General features: G+C 40.3%; 3 protein-coding genes across 3 annotated transcripts; 1 reads left to right on the top strand and 2 right to left on the bottom strand.

Moving 5' to 3' along the window:
- Positions 1–283: 283 nt before the first annotated feature.
- Positions 284–1724, top strand: SS1G_11659 (hypothetical protein; the record flags this gene model as incomplete). The annotated part of the gene is made up of 2 exons (XM_001587616.1): positions 284–567; positions 620–1724. 2 exons carry the CDS (start codon positions 284–286, stop codon positions 1722–1724), a joined length of 1389 nt encoding a protein of 462 aa, XP_001587666.1.
- A 3392-nt stretch (positions 1725–5116) lies between these two features.
- SS1G_11658 (hypothetical protein) lies at positions 5117–6392 on the bottom strand (the record flags this gene model as incomplete). Its single annotated transcript, XM_001587615.1, has 3 exons — positions 5117–5373; positions 5550–6043; positions 6100–6392. 3 exons carry the CDS (start codon positions 6390–6392, stop codon positions 5117–5119), a joined length of 1044 nt encoding a protein of 347 aa, XP_001587665.1.
- A 4379-nt stretch (positions 6393–10771) lies between these two features.
- SS1G_11657 (predicted protein) lies at positions 10772–11142 on the bottom strand (the record flags this gene model as incomplete). Its single annotated transcript, XM_001587614.1, has 2 exons — positions 10772–10799; positions 10970–11142. The coding sequence occupies 2 exons, from the start codon at positions 11140–11142 to the stop codon at positions 10772–10774; spliced, it is 201 nt and encodes a 66-aa protein (XP_001587664.1).
- Positions 11143–13362: the final 2220 nt, after the last annotated feature.

The following is a 13362-nucleotide window of genomic DNA, read 5'->3' as shown; positions in this document are numbered from 1 at the left end:
TATCGAATCCGGATTGTTTTTTTATAAACCTTGTACTCCCCCAGCTGGAGAAAAAGCATTGGCAGACCCTGCCAAGAGTCTTGGTTCCTCAACTCCATTCGATAAGAAACATCAATACGCCGTAAACATGTCCCACTTACCATCAATTCGTCATGCCACCGGAGCTACTGAAAGATATGATGAAATAACCCAAACGTTAAATGGTTCCCCGCGAGATTTCCATGATGACGATATCCAAGCCTCAATTCACTCACCTAGTTCATCATTTCAATTTCATTCCACAATGGAGAAGCCAAGGAAGCCAGCAGATTCATTGGAATATTCAGATTCGCCGACCCTACAAGATGAATTTGTGTCAAGACCAAGAGAGTCCAGTCAGGCGGGTTATTGGTGGAATAAAATGTTAAAGAGTAGGAGGAAGCAATCTTTCGATGAGATTGAGGGTATCGATACAGATGTTGGTGATGGATTATTAACAGGTTTACATAAACACGCTAAAAGGCACCGAAGAAAGAATGGGATATTCAATTATTTCGTCTTTGGAGGTATAAGTGGTTTCAGTATATTGTGAGTTCTGCAAGTACCGTTTATAATGGAATTTAATACTAATTTGTCTCAGGTCAATTCTTCTTCTCACAAACCTTCTATTCGGTGCTGCAACATTACTTTGGAGTCATGATATCGATGATGTTTTGAAGAATTGGGGAAAGCCTGGAACAGGAACTGAGGGTTTAGCATGGTATCCGACCGATTTCACACGAGATATACGCCCTATTCCATGTCATTCGCACAATGATTATTGGAGACGAGTGCCATTATTTGATGCATTACGAGCTGGATGTACAGGAGTGGAGGCAGATGTATGGCTTTTTGATAATGATTTATACGTTGGACACAACACTGCTTCATTACAACGAAATCGGACCTTTCAATCTCTTTACATCAACCCTTTAGTCGATATCCTCGAACGACAAAATCCAACAACTGATTTTTATAATGGGACCAATCATGGAGTTTTTGATTCAGATGATGAAAAATCTTTGACTCTTTTGGTAGATGTAAAGACTGATGGTGCAGAAACATGGCAATGGGTTCTGGAACAACTCGAACCACTGAGAAAACGTGGATGGCTCTCATATGTCGAGAATGATACGCTACATACACGACCCATTACAGTTGTTGGGACAGGAAATACACCATTTGATGTCCTTACCCAAAATTCAACCTATCGCGATACCTTTTTTGATGCGCCACTTGATATAATGTGGGAACCAAGACATACTACCGAAGAAATGAAAGATTTGCCTGAATTCGATGACGATGCACCAGGTGAAGAATTAGATGAAGATGAAGATGAAGAAAGTGCAGAAGGTCTTGCGCCTGGAAGCTCTGCTTCAGTTCCTCATAAGAAATCAAACAAAGGGCAAGGCATGTCAGGTGTATCATCCAACACAGAGTTTAACTCACTAAACTCATATTACGCATCCGTTTCTTTTAATCAAGCAGTGGGCAAAATATGGAGAGGGAAATTAAATCATAAACAAATGAAGATTATTCGTGGACAAATTAGAGGTGCGCATAAAAGAGGTCTTAAAGCTAGATATTGGGATTTACCCAGTTGGCCTATTGGATTAAGAAATCATGTGTGGGATGTTCTTGTTAAAGAGGGAATGGACTATTTAAATGCAGATGATTTGCGAGCGGCGGCAAAACAAGTTTGGTGAGGGGGTCTAAGCATTTGAATTTGGTTTAAGAGCGGGAAGTTGTGAGAGAGGGTGCGGAGTGCTGCAGGTATTTGAGCTGATGATGATGGGAATGTTTGGAAATAGTAGCCATTGCCATATGAAATTGCAAGGTGCGGTAGAATGGCGTTTTTCTATGGTTATTGGTATTGAGCATTCGGTATTGGCATTTGGTATACCTTGGGGAGCGAATTATATGTTTATATGATCGTACGCAAATAAATAAATCGATTAGAGTAGAAAGAAATAAAAAAATTTTATACTTTATGCGTGGTTTTTGATGTGGAGTTTATTTTTTGGCTTGCTTGCTTGATGGTTATTTGTTGTGTGGTGGTTATCAACGAGGGGAGGGAAGTTGAATAGATTAATGGGGGGAGTTGAAGGGTTGAAGAACAGGAGTTGCTGTTGGATTTAGTGGAGAAGTAAGTAAGTAAGTAAGTAAGTAGTAAGTAAGTAGGTCTTTACCCTGTGAATCTGTGGAGCTGTGATGGATTGGTGTAATATATGGCTGGTTGGTTGAATGGATGGAGGGGATATGATGTGGAGAGAGTAAGTTGGTAGGTCGATGATAGATTTTGGGAAGGATGAAAGATAAGGCAGTAGGTTTGAGGATTTGATGCGAGGAATTTGGATTTTTTGATATTTGTTCTGCGGGTTGCGAGGAGTTGGGGAGAATGATCTGGAAAGCACTGTAATGTTTCATATTTCGTGTAGTAGAAAGCTGAGCTGGGCTGAGCTGGATTCTACGGATACGATATGTAGTCCGCTAATAAATAGCGTGGGTTCTATGAGCTCGCTGGGAAGTTTGCTAGTGAGTGGATGGAGAAGAGAAGAGAAGAGAGAAGGGAATAGGATAGGAGAGGTAGATGAATGGTACTATCTCTGATTTATACGCAGAATTCCTGGCTGAAAAGAAAGAATACTCGATCATCTATTATGAGTTATGAGTTCAGAGTCTATACCACGAAAGTACAATTCCCTTCGAGGGTTGAGGCAAGAGCAAGGTCTCCTTAAAGACAGCCATCATCTCACCAGCCCCATTGCCACCAGGAAACAAGAGAAAAATATATTCATACGTAAGATTACTTGGTAGGTAGGTAGGTAGGTGTATTCACAATTATGCAATCCAATGCAAAGATCCGCATAACCAAACACTCAGCATGATTAGAAAGGGAAAAAAGCAACAGTTATTTGGTAATTCATGTAAGATATTATCTAGCCTATTTTTCTATTTCCAAAAGAGATCTTTTGTTCTGTATGGAAGAAATTGCTATCAAACTGATATCTCCTAGACTCCTAGAGAATCATTTAACCTGATAATTAATATAAGGTTGGGGAATAAGTCCTGTGGGTTTTTGACCCTTGAATTTATGGGTTTTTGGAGAAATAAAATGGAAATGAAAATAAGTCAAAATATAGGAAAAAGGAAAGAGGAAGGTATCTACTGTCTCTCTTTTTCGAGTCTTCAGGGTATGTATTCATATTTCGATATAGCTGTAGGCGAGTGTCTTGTCTGGACATCATCTCTTTTGTTACGGTTCTGTATATTTTTCTAGCTGTTTGGTGTATGGCTGTGTCTGTAATATGAGCCGGTAGCACACTTATTCTGCTGTCTTCGCCATATTTCCCATAGTCGTACTCCGTATGAAGTAATGTAGATCTGATCTGGTAGCAGAGTTTCATCGAAGGAATGGCTATTCTTGTGATGGATATAGCAGCCCGCAAGAACACACCAATATCGTCTTCTGAGATACCAACTTTGTACCTTGGAGATGAACCTCAGTGTAGTATTCTGTTCATGTGCAAATCTATCTCGAATCATGAATTTTGTAGAAAGTCCTCCGCGTCGTGACTTGCTCATGTAAGATTAGTTAAAGTTATCTCTCTGGTTCCATCTTTGACACCAATTACCCACTCTTAAGTGAAATCGCGAGGGTCTCTTCTGTGACCTATATCTTTAGTACATATGCTCTGTGTTTCTTATCATATTTATCTGTCCTGCTTTCCACACTATCTTCAGTCTCATTCGTTAACGTTGAATCTAGGTCGGTGAAAGATTCTGGAATTGGTGGAGCCAACCATGGACGACGATAATTAACTGTATTAGGCTGACTTGGCTATAGTGCTTTGATTCTGCTAGGTATTTCCTGACAGGTTTCCGAAGCTGTTAGTGCTGATGGCATCGTAGCTGGTGTTGAGGTCGAAAGAGACACTCGAGTCGTAATATCTGCTTGAACACCGTAAGATGTTGTGTCACTCGTCTAGATAGACGACAGCTAGATGGGTAATTCTAGATCTTGCTTTGTGCTTTCAAAGTAGCATCTTGCTTAGCTTTCCATGGATAAAAAATCTCCTTCACGACATCCTGATGCAGAAGCTAATTAATTCACAATCCTATCTATATATACAGTACCTACCTACCTACCTAGTTACACGACTCACTCTCCTCCCTCCTCCCTCCGTACCTATAACCTATAACCTATTTATATAAAGCAACAAGCGAGCAGAGTTTTTCTCTCTAATTATACCTATCTAAGGTTATCAACTCAACTCACCTCACCTCACCTCACCTCAATTTAAACCATTAATATAAAACGCCTCCAAATTCCCTTCACTACAATTCTAATTCTAATTCTACAATTCTACAAATCCGGATCCTTTAGGTCTTGATACTTGATACTTGATTCTTGATTCTTCAAGATAGATAAAATTCTCGTATCTGCGGCACTATAAGGTATCATCCAAAAACGAAACAGGTAAAATGATCATGACGAAAGTAGGTCATCTCCTTACCCCATAACAGAGCGAGACGAAGAAGCCACCACGGCAGTGGCCCAGCGGAGCGTCATTAATATCAACTGGTAAGTAGGAACACACACAATCACAGTCACATATCATAATGGGGAACGAATAATTGCTTATGACAAAAAATTTATTATATTGGCACAATGATGATGGCACAATAATGATACAAAAGTCTAGCACGCCAACTTAGACTTAGATATCGCTAACTTCAAGAGGATTCTTTATGTTGATCCTCCAACGCCATACTCCAATGTCCATCCAAGGACTTTTCACCCGTTACACCACCATCCATCATAAAAGATTTGACATGTATTTGTACCTTAGTACAAGATTTCCCAATTACTTGCACCTTAGTAAATTCTCTTAATCCAAACAAGTCTTCCCCAAAAGACTGCCCGAAATTCATTACCGCGTCCGGCTCTGAAATATTCGACGTCTGTGCCTGTTCCTTCATTATAACTTTAATAGCCCAAGACAACGTCATTAAAGATTCCAAACTGGAAGACTTACCACCATATCGAAGATCACAGACATCAGCGCCGTTCATACAATCGCCGGCCATTTGTTGTTTAGACGATAACCGCATTGCCGCCAACGTCGCATCCAGAAGAGGACGCGCCATGTTGGGACTGCAGGCTAAAAGTCTTCTCAATAAACGAATCCGAAGAGTGAACTTCGGGCGCAGATTGTGTGATCTCGTCTTGGTGAATGAAATCCTCGAATAAGGCATCGTTAGCGGCGCCGATGTTGTCGCCAGCCAGATTATCAAAGTTATTACTGAAGGCGTCGGCAATAGGACCGACCCTTTCGTTAAAGAAAGTTTGATCTGCTCCAAGGGAATCAGGATATTCGAGATGGCCGTCAAACCCATCATTTGGATCCAGAGGATATTGGCCAAAACTTGTGTAATTAGAATATTCTGAGCTGAACTCATCCAAGGCCGTTGTACTTTCGGTTGACACTGCAGGTCGCACAACATCGCGGCAGGATGTTGTGTCATACCGAAAGAACTGGCGCGGAATGAGCCATCATCAGTTGATTCCATGGGTGGAGGTGAAACGGATGCTAAATCAACAGTGCCCATTGCTGATTGCATAGTATTGTGAGTATCTCTAATTGGTGTCATCATTGGTTGGATTGAGGAATCTTCTGATTCAAATAATCCTTTCGTGAGAGCGATTGGAGATTTGGCGTGGAAAGTTTCCGAACGATTTGGAGTGGAATTGACGGATGGGGTGGTGAAGGTTGATGTAATGTTTTCACCAGTCATACCGGTGAATTGTTCAAGCTTTCGACGAACTGCTTCATATTTAGATGCCATATTCGCCAATTGTAATTCCAGATCACGATTTCTACGTTCGATTTGTTGTTTTTGTGCTTCGAGAGCTTCGACTTCTTGTCTCTTTCTCTCTCTCGATGTTTGAGCTGCTCGACGATTTCGAAGGACTCTTTCGACTCGACGTTGTTCCTTCTCATCTTCTGTCTTTGCTCGTTTTCTGCGAGATGATTAGCTCATGTTATAGTTTATGGAGCGGCAGATTGTATTAATTACCTAGGAGGTAGGTTGGTCTTGGGTTCAGGTAATTGCTGACCCCAAGACTTTCTCTTCTTTACCGGTTTCTTCTCTGGTGCAGGTGTACCAGCTAAACTTCCACCCATCTCCCCAGTCATGTCATCTCCAAACATGCTATCATCATCGAAAGATTGCGGAGTCAAGGCTTGCATTGGCTCCATACTTTGATGTGGATGAAATAGTGAAGTATATTGTTGACCGGGAGTTGAGGTGAATGATTCAGCGAGAGACTCTGCCGGGGATTGCTCAAACTTCAAATTCGGCGTCGACATCTTGTATGGTATGTATGAATGTTTGTGTTTTTTTTTTTTTTGACGATCTCGACCTCAACCTCGACCTCGACCTCGAGTTGATCTAATTTGATTAGACGTGATGTGATGTGATGTAACTGATTTCTCCGATTCTCAAATGTATCTTTAGTGGATCTAGATGATGGAGAAAAAGAAAGCTACACCCAAGAAATATGCACGATAATTATTGTAAAAGTAGAATAGTGTGGAGGAAGTCTAATGTGGACAAGCCCATAATGGATGAGGACAGATGGCCCACAAGAAAATGAATGAATGAGTCAAAACGATGGGACGAGGATTGAGGATGGCTGCCTTGAGATGGATGCCTGAGATAGATGGCTGATGTCGAAATGCCTTAATTCAATTAACGAATAGAATTAAGAGGATAAAGAAAGAAAAAGGAAGAACAAGGATGTAAGAAGTAAAAAGAAGAGGGAAGATGATTGAAGAATTGAAACTTGTGTGAGGGAAATGGGTAGAGTGGGAAAATAATCTCGAGGTGGGAGATCTGTCCTCTTTATCATTTGAACACGGTGTTCGGTTAAGGGGCAACTACAGCATTCAAGACCACAACATACCACAACGGCGAATGGAAAGGGACCAATCAATAAGAATGATCTTGGACTGGCAAAGGGATGTTCTCAATAAGATCATGGCTTTATCAGAGAACTTCCTCGAACGAGTTTAGGGTCAAACTTCAAATGTCACTAAGTTCACGCCATTTGAATCAATTATTTATTAGCTCCGTACGAGTAACTTTATTTTTATTCTAGAGAGTATCCGCACGCAGAGTGCAGTAGATAGCTTTCCCCTCTTTTTTACTCTTGGTGGGTATCCAGAGTTCCAGAGTTCGAGTTCCAGAATATCATTCATATGGAGTACTGAACATTCGTATCATTTTCCAACACATCTGGGCAAAGTGGAAGAGTGGGCAGAGGCAGAGTCTTTTTTGCTGTACAAAGAAAGTACCTACTTACTGCTACTGACTGACCAAGTCTACCCCATACACTGGCACACAAGTAGTACAAACCCAACTTATTATTAAACACAGCCTCCATTTCCAATTCCGTTGGCCCCAGGTCTGAACTCATTCATAGCTTTGAAAGCTTTGAAAGCTTATGAATGGTTGGTAAGAATACCATGCCAGAAATGTCCCGCCCCCATACCAGCAGCATACGTGAGAATGAAGGGAAGAATTATCTATATTATATGGGAATATGGCAATAATTAGAAAGAAGCTGAAGGGAGGATTTATTTGGGCATTCATTTTATCCTAAAATTAGATGATTACCCAACAATACCTACCACACGATTCCGCCTCTAAGAATTAAGAAGGCTTCCAAGATGGGAGATTTACATAAGCTCTACTTGGATACTGATGGCTATCTACCTAGATGAATACCTGGATGGTAGATACCACTCACTACCTATCTAATACTCACTGACAACCTCATAACCTCGTAAAAGCACCATCATTATCAAGCAATCTCCTCAATTGAATCTATTACGAGCAATTAACCTGTCACCATGATGAAGCTCAAGTGGAGCCTCTCCGTATACTGGGTGGGTTACCAGGAAATGATCTGATAAGTACGAACACCACTACCGTATTACTCGGTACAGTATGAAATATACCCCAAAAAGAACATCATTCGTGAACGGGACCAAACCCCTTTATTTGAACTTACACACGGAGATGTCCCAATGCCATAGCTTGTACCGACCAGCCATCTCATTGAAAGACCTACTCTATCTTTACTAAATTCCCGAACGTTCCAAGCGTTCCAAATCAAAAACCTTCCTCAATTAACTTTTAACCCAAAAAAGATGCAGCACTAATAAATTAACTTGGACGTTAGAGAAATACCAGTACTGTACGAGTAATGATCATTGACCAAACATCTTGCCTTTCATTAGGTATTTTCACAGAACCTATCAGAGATAAACTTTTGATCTGTAACCTTACAAAGTACTGTATCTGTAGACCCAAGCTCCAACAGCCGCGTGGATTTCGGGGTGGAACTCTTTGTTGGAATATCAGGTATCGAATGATTGATATTAAGTTACGTTCATCAAACCGGGGTTTTAGAGACGAAGATGCTAGGTAGAGAGAGTATATTTCTTTCAAGTGGCTTGAACTTTGAAGTTCTCTTAGAGAGAGCTTCAAGGAATAATCAAGATTGATTCGTAAACTTTCCTAGGCGCTTGCCCCTCCTTTGCCGATCAGGGGTTGAGAATTCCTGTATGTAAGAGATTTGACTGATGAGGGGGAAGAGGAGACGTGCGAGGGTATCAATGCGAAACGTATAAACTCCATAGAAATGGAATTGTTCGAGAACTTTGATTGTTTCGCGAGATATCGTCGGTACCGGTAGTTAGGTGTAGGTTGTAACATCTTAAATGAATGTTATATACCGAGAGGGATACTTTGTGTGAGGGTATACTTTGGGGTAGTTGAAACTTTTAAAAGTCAATTTATTATACGTTGTATCCTCTGTATATCCCTCAAGGTACGGAGCACTGGTCGGGATATAATTTCTCTTATCTTGGCGTTAATACACTGAGTACTGAGTACGGTAGGTACTGACTCTAGCATAGCAATCTTTCAGCCCCTACAGCCTTCGGTCTCGGTTCTCACTCAGCATTTCTACGCCACATCAGCACACATTAATAAACCTTACACCATGGTTAATTATAAACCGTCTTACATAGGTACTCTGTACATTTACTCCCTGCTTCCCTCCCTCAAAAATGCATTCCTTCATCCTTCCATTCCATCTTCCTCACATAAGAAATACAACATAATTGTGAATATCTAGTAACCTTCGGCTTTCTTCCATGTACTTCTCCGTTACCGGAATTTCTAGCCTAGATATTGATTTATTATGGTGTTGGTGCTACAAGCAATCAATCATACAATACTATCAATTATCCGCCGGGGCTTCCTCCCCCATACAACTCGAATCTCATCCATCTATCTGTACGGAGTAATAAGATCATCATACATTTATTGTATTAGCATACAACGAATCAATCCGAAATACCCAATATCCAATCCCATCCAATCCAATCCAATGCAACCCCCGAATAAAAATCACACTACCCCAACTCTTCCAAAACACCGTTCCACCCAGACCAGTCAGCGCAACCCCCCCCAAACATTATCCACCAAACCTCGTGATATTCATGACATGGCACATTTTTTCCTCCGGCCCTTCTCCCCATCTTCACGGCGCGCATACTCTATACACTTACCTACTCCGTACATCAAAGTTCATACACTTCATTATGCAGAAAGTCGGAGGAAAGAGCAGCTGATGATCTTTTCTTTCTTCCATCTTCCGCTTTATTATGTGAGAGGCTGGATTTTATCCTTCATGCTTTGGAGCGGCACGTACGAATACCGCGAGTGGCAAATAGAGATAGATAGATGGGATGCAAGATTATCAGTCCTCCCTCACATGAATAAAATCTTCGGATGAGTATCCTGAAAAAGAAGTTGTGAGTTTTTTTATATACAGAACTCCGTACGGTGTGTATTTGTCCTTGCATGGTACTTGCATAAGTTAATGTACACTCTTCTCTTTCATTCCATTTCATTCCCTTCCTCTCTCTCCCTTTCTATCTAGAATCAGTTCCAGAGTAGTATTAGAGTGGCGTGTGTGGCATATTTATATGATGTTACATTGAAAAATCAATCTTTAGATCCTCCGTACAGTCAGATCATCATGGATCTAAGAGGAGTATTTTCCTTACCAAGTTAATTGTACTATGCTTAGTATTTACAAGCCAGTTCGAATATCTAACTTCTAAGTTCCAAGTCATGATCAGACCTCCAGATCAAACAGAAGAAGAGAATCTAGATTCTCAAGATACTCCCTCGCGCAAACACGGCATGAATACCTAGTATCTCCAACATCTAACCCTCAACCCACAATCCCCAATCCCAAACCAAAAAAGTACATCACCACACATCCATCTCCTTCGCCACCATAGAGTTATATCTTCAATCCATTCTATGTTGTTACTGTATGAAACAAACTCACCCCATTTCAGTATAGATTACCACTTCAGTGCGCAAACGCAAAGACGCAAGACACGCAACAGCATGAAATCTGGATCAAAGATCAGCTTGGATTGCGCAAGACGATGATATGATGTTTGAAACATTTTGAAACATTTGGGAACCGTACGTACTACTGTGCTACTACTACTACTACTACTACTACTACTACTGCATTGTACATTGTGGCACGGAGGTTGAGTTTGGGGGGGATAAAGTTACCCCTCTGGTATTTTTTTCTCTTTTTGATCTTTGATATTTAGAATTGAAATGTTAAGCTCAGAAAATAAAATACCTATCAAAAATTCCCCTTTCCTTCCCCTATCCTATCCTATCCTGTTAGAATACGAAACATTCACCCACCAGCGCCACCACTAAGGAATACCCCACTCACAAATGCAATGCACAACTCCACCTCCCGTTTCCCCCCCTTCATCAAAAGAATTTCTAGGCCGGTCTTCTCATCATATCATATCATACCTACTTGACCGCTTACCCGGCAATACGTACATAACGGTACCATCCAGTACCGGAATACCGTACGGAGTAGATTCCCTCCACTCCACCAACCAATTCAACTCCTCCAACCAACCAATGCAACTCCTCCCGCCCCGCTATCCATACACGGAGTACATCTTTCCCATTCGAGATTTCCATCGAGGATACCATTATTATTACGACGGAATAATAGGACGGGACGCGTTTGAACTTTGAAGGAAAAATTTACCTTGCACCGCACGGCAGTAGGCTTCACCGCTTAAGATTCTATTCACATAGGTATGATGTTGTAGCCACTAGTGTACGTAGTAGACTCCACTTCTCTTGCCCCTCTGCCCCTCCAGTCCGCCGTCCATCTAGTCGATACTGTACGTATTAGGAACGTTGTGGAGTGTGTACTAGCCTACTAGGTATCTGTGATTAAGGGTATGTAGTATGTACTATGTACTTAGAAACGGCTTAACAAGTGCCAGGATAATGAATGACCTAGCTATCGGTTGGGTTCTTGAAGAAATCAACGGCTATTAATTAGGCCTTCTATCTATATTAGTATGTTATACTCACCGTATATCATACATATTATATCGCATCACATCACATCACGCCTCCTCGGTCTATCTATCCATTGTCCAATAATTTATATAATGTTGCTCGACATATACATACATACATACATGCATACATACATACAAAGACCCCACAAACACCACTGGTGCACCAAGTCAGGTCAATCCCATCCCATCCCCTTACTCGAGTAATGCCACAAGCGAAAACAAAAGCATTAATGCACGCGCTCCACACTTTCTAGGCCCTAGGGAGAACGCAATGGGGAATGATGGTACCACGTCAATTGTTTAGACGCGGGTCATGTATGTATAGATGTATAGATGTATGACTTGTCAATTGTGCTGTTTGGTAGCCTTGCTAGCTGCTTGTTTGTGCATTTGTGTATGTATGTGTATGTATGTACTATGTATGTATGGTGTGTATGGTGTGTAGTCGTGATGTATATTCCAGTACAGTAGATATGTTATGTACAGAGTAATATTTTCATGTACGGTACGGAGTTTGTACGTAGTGAAATTTGAGGGGGTCGTGTGGTTTGTTGATAGTAGAAGTAGGTTTTTGTATGGGTTGAGTCTTGTAATAGTAATTTTAAGCCTTATTTCGGGAATTGGAGGAATAGATATTCTTGAGGGGAGTTTTGGGAGATATTAATTAATGCGGTATAGTGAATGTGCTTTGAGGGTATATTGAAATATTGAATACTAGGTATATTGTGCCAGTTATATAAGCACGTGAGTTAAGTTAACATTTGAATATATATTATACAGTATTTACCACTACTGTACATAGGTAGGTATCATACATACTTACTCACTAATTTTCTTATTTATATATATATATACCTCTCTCTCTCATTTCCCCTCACGACTTTTCACTACTCTAAACTTTGCAGTCTAGATTATCCTTTTAAGTAGGATTTCGAACAAGTGTTCTAGATCAAATATTAGGTTACTCGTAGTTGGATATCGATTTGAATGAGAAAATCACATCTCGTCTTCTAATATGAGAGTATATAAGATTACATGGCCAGTAATCGAAAACACAACTGGGCTTTTTGCTTTTGATGATGAATTTCTTGTAAGACTTGTAAGAGATACTTTTGATGGGTATTTATCTAGGTACTGAATGATAGCCTGCTAGATGATAGTCTTGCTGTAGTGGTATGGTATCAGTAGGACTAAAGTATTAGTAAAAACACTTAGGTGATCTTTCTCGTATGCAGTTACCTTTCTTTTTGTATTTTTATTTTTTTTTGCGTTTTGTAGAGATTCGATGGGATTTAAATCGTTAATAGCTATAGGTAATTATTACTGATAGAAAGGATTTCTCTCTCTCATTCCATCCTGCTACAAATAGATAACGGGTGTGTGATTATCGACTAGGAATTGGCTTCATAATATATTGTGATATATCGTATCTGAGATTGTATTTTTCTTCATTCTGTTTTCTTGCAGTTGGGAGTTTTTTTGTTAAGTGGTAGATTCTTTGGTTCTAAATGAGATTTTGGTATGTTGGATTTGATTTGATTTGATTTGATTTGATTTGATTTGATTTGATTTGATTTGATTTGATTTGATTTGATTTGATTTGATTTGATTTGATTTGATAATGCTGAGTTTGGTAGTTGTGCGGGGTTTGAAGAGGGGCAAGATGGGTTGAACTTGGAGTAGGATGATGAATGAGGGGTAAAGGATAGAATGAGTGAGGGGTTCGTTTAGCTATTTCGATACTTTTGTATTGGTACTGTATACTGTATACCTACATGTTGGTTATCTATATAATTCACCCCCTAACGAGGTAATTTGAGCTTCCTTTTAAATTTCT

This window comes from Sclerotinia sclerotiorum, genomic scaffold (assembly GCF_000146945.2).
Source record: "Sclerotinia sclerotiorum 1980 UF-70 scaffold_18 genomic scaffold, whole genome shotgun sequence".
Lineage (NCBI taxonomy): Eukaryota > Fungi > Ascomycota > Leotiomycetes > Helotiales > Sclerotiniaceae > Sclerotinia > Sclerotinia sclerotiorum.
Note: the sequence above shows the minus strand (reverse complement) of the source record. Positions and strands in the feature narration are given on the sequence as shown.